Source organism: Chlorocebus sabaeus, chromosome 6 (genome assembly GCF_047675955.1).
Source record: "Chlorocebus sabaeus isolate Y175 chromosome 6, mChlSab1.0.hap1, whole genome shotgun sequence".
In the NCBI taxonomy this organism is placed as follows: domain Eukaryota; kingdom Metazoa; phylum Chordata; class Mammalia; order Primates; family Cercopithecidae; genus Chlorocebus; species Chlorocebus sabaeus.
This window is the reverse complement of record NC_132909.1, coordinates 8446564-8456745: the sequence shown is the minus strand read 5'-3', so window position 1 is coordinate 8456745 and position 10182 is coordinate 8446564. Positions and strand designations below refer to the sequence as shown.

General features: G+C 54.0%; 1 protein-coding gene across 1 annotated transcript in view; it reads right to left on the bottom strand.

The window, feature by feature from the left end:
- Positions 1 to 1306: 1306 nt before the first annotated feature.
- The window catches only part of NOSIP (nitric oxide synthase interacting protein), a 25002-nt gene continuing 16126 nt past the window's right edge, over positions 1307 to 10182 (bottom strand). Inside the window, exons 2-9 of the mRNA XM_007997573.3 lie at positions 6206 to 6276; positions 5542 to 5647; positions 4484 to 4565; positions 2694 to 2853; positions 2479 to 2597; positions 2153 to 2340; positions 1921 to 2029; positions 1307 to 1418 (exon numbers count right to left, since the gene is read on the bottom strand). Coding sequence (XP_007995764.2) covers positions 1347 to 1418; positions 1921 to 2029; positions 2153 to 2340; positions 2479 to 2597; positions 2694 to 2853; positions 4484 to 4565; positions 5542 to 5647; positions 6206 to 6276 — 907 coding nt within the window. The 3' untranslated portion in view covers positions 1307 to 1346. The remainder of the gene's footprint in view (positions 1419 to 1920; positions 2030 to 2152; positions 2341 to 2478; positions 2598 to 2693; positions 2854 to 4483; positions 4566 to 5541; positions 5648 to 6205; positions 6277 to 10182) is intronic.

The following is a 10182-nucleotide window of genomic DNA, read 5'->3' as shown; positions in this document are numbered from 1 at the left end:
TTGTTTTTTGAGATGGAGTCTGTCGCCCAGGCTGGAGTGAGGTGGCGTGATCTTAGCTCACTGCAACCTCCGCCTTCCGGGTTCAAGCAGTTCTCCTGCGCCAGCCTCCCGAGTAGCTGGGACTACAGGCAGCTGCCACCACGGCCGGCTAATTTTTGTATTTTTAGTAGAGATGGGGGTTTCACCATGTTGGCCAGGCTGGTCTGAAACTCCTGACCTCGTGATCTACCCGCCTCAGCCTCCCAAAAAGTGCTGGGACTACAGGCCTGAGTCACACCTGACCTGTCTTTATTGTTTTAATCTTTGCTTATCTCCATGCTGTTTTTCACACTGCCCAGCAGCTGCTTTTGTGACTCGATGGTTATTAAACACAAGGCCTTAAGGGCAGCCCCTACATTCCCAGTCAAGTCTGATGTCACTGGGCTGCTTCCTGGTCCCCGCTCTGCCCTGGCTCCCTCACTTTCCCCTGCATGCCCTCTGCTCCTTAAATCTGCAAAGTGCATTGCTGCTCCAGGGCCTTCGCACTCACGGTTTCCTCTTCCTTTCCCCCTCAGGCAGCCACAGGTGGGGGCGTGGTGCTCCTGACCGCCTTTCCTAGTCCGGGTGCTGCGCAGCACTTTCTCACAGAACTGCACTTCCTTTGTGGGTCTAATCACACTGCAGCCCGGAAGACACGCTCCTGGGCATTTCCTGTTCTTCAAACCTGCCAAAACTCCGGGAACCCTAACAAAGAACTCGAGGAATTTCTATGTAGCTCATGAAAGTGGCGCACTCACAGGGTCTTGGCTTAGACTTGGACTTCGGCCACTCAACCAATTTTAATGCTGTGCATTTGCGTTCTATTCAGGTTTTTTTTTTTCTTTTTTCTTTTGAGATGGAGTCTCGCTCTGTTGCCCAGGCTGAAGTGCAATGGTGCGATCTTGGCTCACTGCAACCTCCGCCTCCTGGGTGCAGGAGCGATTCTCCTGCCTCAGCCTCTCGAGTAGCTGGGATTACAGGCGCGCGCCACCATGCCCGGCTAATTTTTGTATTTTTAGTAGAGACAGAGTTTCACCATGTTGACCAGGCTGGTCTCAACTCCTGACCTCAAGTGATACGCTGGCCTCGGCCTCCCAAAGTGCTGGGATTACAGGCGTGAGCCACCGTGCCTGGCCAGATTTTGTTCTTAATGTGAGACCACATTCAATATGCTTAGCCCGCTCTTTCAAACTCCGGCGTGCACTGTAGGAGCGCTGTTTGCACGGCCTGGCATCCTCGCCTGCCCTGTCCCCCAGGCACCCATGCCGCGAATGAAGACGCCACGTCCTTGAGCACCCAAGCCGGTTTATTTAGTCACCCGCATACACTCAGGCCTGCATCACCGGCCTCGATTTCTCTGCTTGCAGCTTTACTCCGGAGCCTGCGAAGCCGGTACCGCCCTGGGGGAGGCAGAGAGAAGGGCGAGGTGGAGGCCGGCCGGGGGTGACCGGTGGGGCTCCAGGTGGTAGTGGGGATTCCTAAGCGGGTCAAGGTGAAGCGGGTTGCTGGCTAAGGAGTAGGAGTTGGGGAGGGGCGAGGAGTAGGAGTAGGAGTTGCCCGGGGGGCGAGGCGACCGCAGTGGGCATGGATGAACAGGGCGCAGGGCACAGAGAAGAGGGTAGAGAGTGGCGGGGAGGGGCCTTGGGAGGGGACGTGTGAAGGAGAGGGGTGGAGCCTTGGAGGGATGACGGCAGGGGAGGGGCGGGGCCTTAAAAAATAGGGCAGGGACGGGGCCTCGGAAAAGGGAGGAGGAGGCGGGGCCTGGGAGAGCAGGAGGAAAGCGGGGGGCCTTACAGAGCAGAGAAGAAGGCGGGGCCTTGGAGAGTTGGGGGAAGGGGAGGGGGTGAAGGGGAGGGGCGGGGCCTTGGAGTGCTGCGGGAAGGGGAGGGGTGGGACTCTCACCCGCTGCAGCACGATGATGTCGCGGTCTGTGAGTTTGTCTCCAGTCACAGGGTCCACCATGTCCTTCCGAATCAGCTTCTCCACGCATTCGAGGGTGACCACAGCCCCACTGCGGTGAGGGCGAAGGTGGGAGACTCTGATCAGAGGCCGTCCTGGCGACTTACTGGCCCCAAAGCCGGCCCGCCCCGCAGGTTCCCAGGTGGTCCCTTCCCTCCCCTCCTAGGTGACTCACGAGGGCCGCAGCACAGCGCAGGGGGTGGCGTTGCTCAGGCTGTCGCGGGTCACGGCGCACACGTAGCGCTCGCTGCGCGTGATGAGCCCCACGCGGTCCACGGAGCTGTCGAGTGGTGTGAAGTGCACGGGCGTCAGGTCTGACAGGCGCAGGGGCTTCCCCGACATGGGGCAGGTCACCGTGCGGGACTGCAAGGGGCAGAGAGAGGCAGGCTCAGTAGGCAGGGCTGGCGCAGGTGGAGAGCGGGTGGTCCCTGTGCGTGAGAAGGATGCTGGGGGACTCTGGCGCCCTGGCACAGTGCGTGCGGGGGCGCTGTGGGGGCTCACCGGCTTCTCTAGCTTGGTGGCCTTGGCTTCGGGCGTCAGTGACGGGATCCAGAAGCTGGGCAGCACTTTGTCCTTGTCCTTACTTGGAGGACCCACACTGGGCCCAGGCTGGGCATCATCTGTGGGGGAAGAAAGGGACTCAGATGCCGCCCCCTGGGCCCGCCCAGCCCGTGGCGCCCCGCCCCCCGACCCACCACAAGCGCACTCTGAGTCACCTGGGCTGGTGCCCGAGAGGGCCTTGGCTGTGAAAGGGTTGAGAGGCCGGCTTACGATGGCGGACTCCTTCTCCAGGAAGCCCCGCACATGGTCCTGCGAGGCCGCCCGCTGAAGCTCCTTCTGCTCCTCCCGCCGGGTGCCCCGCTGCTTCTCGTAGGCCTGCGGGGGGCGGAAAGTAGGCTGAACATCTGCCCGTGAGGGTAGGTTTGGACCACCTGGGGGTTTGAAGGTATCTTCCTCTCATTTCACAGGTAGGTAAACTGAGGCCCACACAGTGGAGGCAGTATCTGGCAGAGGGTGGTAACTGCCTGGGCGGGTGTGAACCTTACTGCGTTGTATAGCCAAAGCACCAGACTCAAAGCCCATCTCTGTCGCTCTGTGGCCTGAGTGAGCACTATGACCTCTCCTGGCCTCAGTTTCTTCATCTGTAAAACAGGCTAACAGTGGTGACCACCTCGGCGGCTCACTGAAGGTTACATAAGGTGAGTGTTTAAAGCATGGAGAGCCTCACCTGGCACTCAGCTAAATGTTTAATTAATGTCACCTGCTGGCCAATTAGGTTTACTATACAGTGCATGCCCCAGACGTGTTTGGGACGGCGGATGTAGACTCCAGGTCTAAGGGAATGCTGAAGAGCCCATGTCTACAGCCGGGCAGGGAGTGAGGACGGGAGGAGTGAAGCCACGTCCTGAGCTCAGCCCTGCCTGGCGCACAGCAGGTGCCTGGGTGGTGCTGCAGTTCGAGACCACCCTGGGCCACCCAGCTGAGTGAGGAGGTAACAGTGACAGTGACGGATGCTCAGGAGGGCCTCCGACATGACCACCAGGCTATGTGGAGGACATGGGCACGGGGGAGCCACTTGCTCAGAACAAAAAGCCCAATAAGCAAGTGACCTGTAGTGTTTCTTCAGTGCCAACAAACAGGCAGGGGAAGAGGGGGACAGACCCACTGTGCCTGAAATGGCTTTGTCCATGGAAGGCCAGGCCGGGTTCCCAGTAAAACGCCTTGAGAATGCTCATCTGCCTGCACCTCCCAGGTTCCCTGCTGTGTCCTCTGATTTGGCCCTGTCAGCCCATTTTACAGACGATGAAACTGAGGCTCAGAAAAATGAGGTGATGTCGATTCATTTAGCACATCTTTTTTTTTTTTTTTTTTTTAACAGAATCTCGCTTTGTCGCCCAGGCTGAAGTGCAGTGGTGCCATCTCAGCTCACTGCAACCTCTACCTCACGGGTTCAAGCGATTCTCCTGCCTCAGCTTCCTGAGTAGTTGGGATTACAGGCACCTGCCATGCCCGGCTAATTTTTTTTTTTTTTTTTTTTTTTTTGTATTTTTAGTAGAGACAGGGTTTCACCATGTTGGCCAGGTTGACCTCTAACTCCTGACCTCAAGTGATCCACCTGCCTCGGCCTCCCAAAGTGCTGGGATTACAGGTGTGAGCCACCACCGCCGGCCCATTTAGCACATCTTTACTGAGGACCTAAGCCACAGGGGGGAAAACTCGAAGTCCAGAAGGGAAAGTGGGCGTGTGTCAGACAGCCACAGGTAGAGTTACAACTATGCCAAGTGCTAAGAGAAGAGGTGACTGGGGCAGATCCAGGGGACTGGCAGGAGCTCAGAGGAGGCAGCACCCGGGCTGAAATCGGTGAGGAGGATTTGGCCGGAAGCAGGAGGGGAATGGTGTACCAGGCAGAGGGAACTGAGATTGGAGGGCTCCAAGTGGCTCTGCCTGTGAGCTCAGACTCAAAAGCTCCTGCCTGCCTGTGCCTCCTTCTCCCCATCTCCATCACCTTCATCTGCCGGGCGATCTCCTTCTTCTGGTGCAGAATGTACTCCAGGATGGCCTCACGCTCATACAGGTAGCCATCTGGGCTGCAAAGACAGGGTGCAATGAGGAAGAAAGAAAGTGATCCTCCCGCCTCGGCCTCCTGAAGTGCTGGGATTACAGGCAGGAGCCATCATGATCAGCCCCAAGTTCAATTATTCGCTAGAATTCACAGAACTCAGCAAAGCTGTTATACTCATGGTGATAGTTCACTGCAATGAAAGGATGCAGACTAAAATCAGCAAAGGAAAAAGGCACATGGGGCAGAATCTAGTAGAGACCAGATTTGAGTTTGCAGCTGTCCTCTCCCAATAGAGTTGCAGGGAAAGTGCTTCATTCTTGCAGCAACAATGTGTGCCACATATTGTTGCAGCCAGGAGTTCGAGACCAGCCTGGGCAACAAAGTGAGATTCCCCTCTCTACAAAAAACAAACAAAAAAGCCAGGTGTGGTAGTGCACACCCGTGGTTCCAGCTACTCAGGGGGCTGAGGCAGGAGGATCACCTGAGCCTGGGAGATCAGTGAGCCAAGATCTCGTTGCACTCCAGCCTGGACAACAAAGTGAAGACTCTGTCTCAAAAAAAAAAAAAAAAAAAAAAAAAGAAAGAAAGAAAAAAAGAAACTGAAGGTGGCCTTGGGGGCCCTGATCATTACTGTCTTCTACAAAATATACCACTAATTGAGCACGTATGTAGTGCCTGGACTCAGCACCTGTTAAGCCTTTGTCCTACCATCACAGGCAGGTCATGGGAAGTGTCCGAAGGTGAGCTGCTCCGATGGCCTCGGCAGTGCTCCAAGAGCCCTACACCCCATTAGGAATATGTTCCTTTCCATCTGTTCCACACTATCAAACAGACACTAGGATCACGCCCATGTCCCAGGTCAGAAAACAGAGGCTCTGAGGATAAACTGCTCGTCCAGGGTTCCCTGGCTGTGCAGGTGGCCAGGCCCACACACACAGCCTCCTCCTGGCCGTTCCCTTGCCCTCCCCACCCAGACCTACCCATCCCTGTTCCCAGCTCACGTGACAACAGGATCGTGGCAAGGCTGCAGGGACAGACAACAGCAGTCGAAGTCCTTCACGGCATCCCGGCTCAGTCGAATGTTCTGGGTCCCATAGCCTGAGGCCGCTGGGGACAGAGACGGGCAGAGTGGTGGAGGGGCAGAGCGACAGGAGACATGCCCATCTCCAAAGCCCCAGAGAGAGAGGCAGAGAGACAACGTGTGGGGGGGGCGGGGGACTCAGAGAGAAACAGGCAGTTGGGAGCCGCTGTCTGTGTGCTGGGGCCATGGGCTGAACCCACAGGGAGGTGTCAACCCTGGAGCATGAGAGGCAAACAGGCCTGGTCACTGAGTGGCAGCTCAGTGGAGGGGCTGACGGCTGACTCCCCTCCACCCTTCTGGCTGTGACCAAGCTCCAGTGCCTGTCCCTCTTTGGGCCTCAGTTTCTTCTTCTGGAACATGGGGTAACAACAGTGCCATCCCTGACACTCTGTTGGGAGGAGTGAGTTCATGCGCAAAAGGCAGGGAACACCGTGCCGGGCCACATGGGGGCGTGGGATCACCCGGCTGTTGTTTACATGGTCATGGCCATCAGTGTGTGTCGGGGGCCGGAGAGAGACATCCGGCACGAGGGGAGATGGTGACTCCAAGACACATCCATGCCCCGCCCTGCCCTAGCCCTGCACCTGTGTCCTTCTTCTTCTCGTGGTAGGTGTAGACGGCCCCCGCGGTGCAGTTCTTGCCGTGCCGTGTCATCCTGGGGAGGAAGGGACAGTGGCAGGGCTGTGGTGACCGGAGGCAGGCACAGGGAAGACCGCTACAGCCCTCAGAGGTGATCTGCTCCCTCGATGGGAAAGCGGAGGTGGAGAAGCGGGGTGAGGTGGAGGAGAGGGAGGGCACGTGGTCGCCAGGCCTCCTCCTGGAAGTCCTCCTTCCAGACTCACCTAGACTCATTTATATATGAAAATAGCACCTTTACCAACAGAATTCTTTGTTTGGAGGGAAGAGGGCAGGGATCCAGGGTTCAAATTCTACCCACTACTTCAGACTAGCTGGGGTGGTGGCTGTGCCATTTAATGGAGGTGGGGAAAAAAAAAAAAAAAGACACCGGGGGGCCACTATTGTTGATGAATCCACTCCACCTTCCCTTCCCCTCTGGCATCTGTAGGCTCTGACTGAGGCCAAGGCGTGGACCAGCCCCGTGACTGGCTCAAGGCTTGGCACTTAGCCAAGGCTTGACCCAATCGCTGCCTGCCAGTCCACTAGCGATTGGATCTAGCGTCTGTGATTATATCTCAGATCGACCAATCAGAGGGCAGGTCAGAGTAGGGCTCTGTGTCTAGGGGAAGAGCTACCTCCACTCCCACTGCGGGTAAAGAAGGAAGAGAAGACCGCAGAATCCTGGAGCTCAATTCGAAAACCAAAACTTTTTTATTCTGTAAGTTTTCAAACACATACAAAACCAGAATAGTGTAAGGAACCCCCATGTACCCATGTCCTGGGGTCCAGCAGCTGTCGACATCTTGCCACCCTACTTAGATACCTTTGATCATTCCCCATACTTGAGTGCAAGCCCCACCCTTTTAAGAGACTTTATTGAGACATAATTCACATACCATAAAATTAACCCTTTTTTTTTTTTTGAGACGGAGTTTCGCTCATGTTGCCCAGACTGGAGTGCAATGGCATGATGATCTTGGCTCACTGAAACCTCCACCTCCCAAGTTCAAGCGATTCTCCTGCCTCAGCCTCCCAAATAGCAGGGATTACAGGTGCCCGCCACCACACCTGGCTAATTTTTTTGTATTTTTAGTAGAGATGGGGTTTCACCCTGTTGGCCAGGGTGGTCTTGAACTCCTGACCTCAGATGATCCACCTGCCTCAGTCTCCCAAAGTGCTGGGATTACAGGCGTGAGCCACTGTGCCTGGCCCCTGCATGCTTTTTTATCCCTTAAAAGGATTCAGAGCCAGGCTCAGGGTTTACGCCTGTAATCCCAAAATTTTGGGAGGCCGAAGCAAGAGGACTGCTTGAGTCCACAAGATAGAGATGAGCCTAGGCAACACAGCAAGATCCATCTCTATTAAATTTAAAAAGAAATAAGTTGATGGCCGGGTGCAGTGGCTGACACCTGTAATCCCAACACTTTGGGAAACCAAGGTGGGGGCAGATCATGAGGCCAAGAGATCAAGATCATCCTGGCCAACATGGTGAAACCCCATCTCTACTAAAAATACAAAAATTAGCTGGGCGTGGTGCAGGCCTGTAATCCCAGCTATTCAGGAGGCTGAGGCAGAAGAATCGCTTGAACCCAGGAGGTGCAGGTTGCAGCAAGCTGAGATTGCACCACTGCACTCCAGCCTGGTGACACAGCGAGACAAAGAAAGAAGAAAAGAAAAGAAAAGAAGGAAGGAGCGAAGGAAGGAAGGAAGGAAGGAAAGAAACAAAGAAAGAGTTTAGTAACATTATATACTAGTCTCATTCATCTCTAAGTTGCCACCTAAAAATTCTCCCACGCTTAAACAGTTGCAAAGGATACAATTTCCAGCAACGTAAATGTGTAGCTAATGGAATCTAAATACTGTAATGATTTGAGACCATTTGAAAAATGCAAGAAAAAGCTCTGCTTCAACAGCAGAAAATTGTACATGTCCTGTTTTTCTCTTTGAACTTGTATTTCTGTTCCACTTCCCTCTCTGCCACCCATTTTTAATCTAGCATCTTTTTTTTTTTTTTTTTTTTGAGACAGGGACTCGCTCTGTTGTCCAGGCTGGAGTGCAGTGGTACAATCACAGCTCACTGCAGCCTTGACCTCCTGGGCTCAAGTGATTCTCCTGCTTCAGCCTCCCGAGTAGCTGGGACTACAGGCATGTGCCACCACGCCCAACTAATTTTTGTATTTTTAGTAGAGATGGGGTTTTGCCATGTTGCCCAGGTTGGCCTCAAACTCCTGGACTCAAGTGAACTCCTGGCCTCCCAAAATGTTGGGATTATAGGTGTGAGCCACCGCACCTGGCACATCCTATCTTTTGTGCTTGAAAATTCTTTTGTTTTGAGATGGACTTTTGCTCTTTTTGCCCAAGGTGGAGTGCAATGGCGTGATCTCAACTCACTGCAACCTCCGCCTCTTGGGTTCAAGCAATTCTCCTGCCTCAGCCTCCTAAGTTGCTGGGATTACAGGTGCACGCCACCACACCTGGCTAATTTTTTGTATTTTTAGCAAAAATGGGGTTTCACCATGTTGGCCAGGCTGGTCTTGAACTCCTGACCTCAGGTGATCCACCTGCCTCGGCTTCCCAAAGTGCTGGGATTACAGGTGTGAGGCACTGCACCTGGCCTGAAAATATTTGCTTTAGTGATCACCCTGTTATACATCTCTGCAAGAAAAAAAAATATGCATAGGAAATCCTTTTAAACATTTCCCATCGTTACTAGGCTATTAGAGTCCAATATTCTTCTAGCAGCAGTTCTCAAAGTGTGGGTCCTAGGACCCTGTGGTCCCCCAACACATTTCTAGGGAGTCTGCAAGGTCAAAACTGTTATCTTAATAATACTAAGACATTATTTGCCTTTCTCACTCTCATTCTCTCACAAGTACACCAGAGGCTCCATGAGGTGTGATACTGCAACACTAAATTAGTAGTAATTTGTTACAACAATGATAGGAAACTAATATAGTCACCAGGGAAATGCACATTAAAACTTCACTGAGGGCCGAGCACAGTGGCTCACACCTGTAATCCCAGCGCTTTGGAGGCTGAGGCAGGCAGATCACTTGAGGTCAGGAGTTTGAGACCAGCCTGGCCAACATGGCGAAACTCCATCTCTACTAAAAATACAAAAAGTGGCCGGGCGCGGTGGCTCAAGCCTGTAATCCCAGCACTTTGGGAGGCCGAGACGGGCGGATCACGAGGTCAGGAGATCGAGACCATCCTGGCTAACACGGTGAAACCCCGTCTCTACTAAAAAATACAAAAAACTAGCTGGGCGAGGTGGTGGGCGCCTGTAGTCCCAGCTACTCGGGAGGCTGAGGCAGGAGAATGGCGTAAACCCGGGAGGCGGAGCTTGCAGTGAGCTGAGATCCGGCCACTGCACTCCAGCCTGGGCGACAGAGCGAGACTCCGTCTCAAAAAAAAAAAAAATACAAAAAGTTAGCTAGGCGTGGTGGTGCGCGCCTGTAATCCCAGCTACTGGGGAGGCTGAGGCATGAGAATCACCTGAACTTGGGAGGCGAAGGTTGCAGTGAGCCAAGATGGCACCACTGCACTCTAGCCTGGGGGACAGAGCGAGACTCCGTCTCAAACATAACAAAACAAAACTTCACTGAGATACCTCCCCCTACACACCGCAAGGGCTGCAACTAGACAGAGGGGTGCAGGCAAGGACATGGAGCTACTAGAACCCTCATGCACTGCTGGGGGAGTGCAGACAAGCACAACCACTTTGGAAAGCAACTGTCAGTATCTACTGAAGCCAGGCATATGCCAATCCTATGAGCCAGCAATTCCTCTCCCACATATACACCTAACAGAAGGGTACTCCTGTTTACAAGACACATACTGCCCTATTCTCAATGGCTCACGAACTAGAAACTACCCCACCCCTGTCAGCACAGAGTAGATAAAGAAACTGGGCCATAGTCACATAATGGAAATGCCCAGCAAT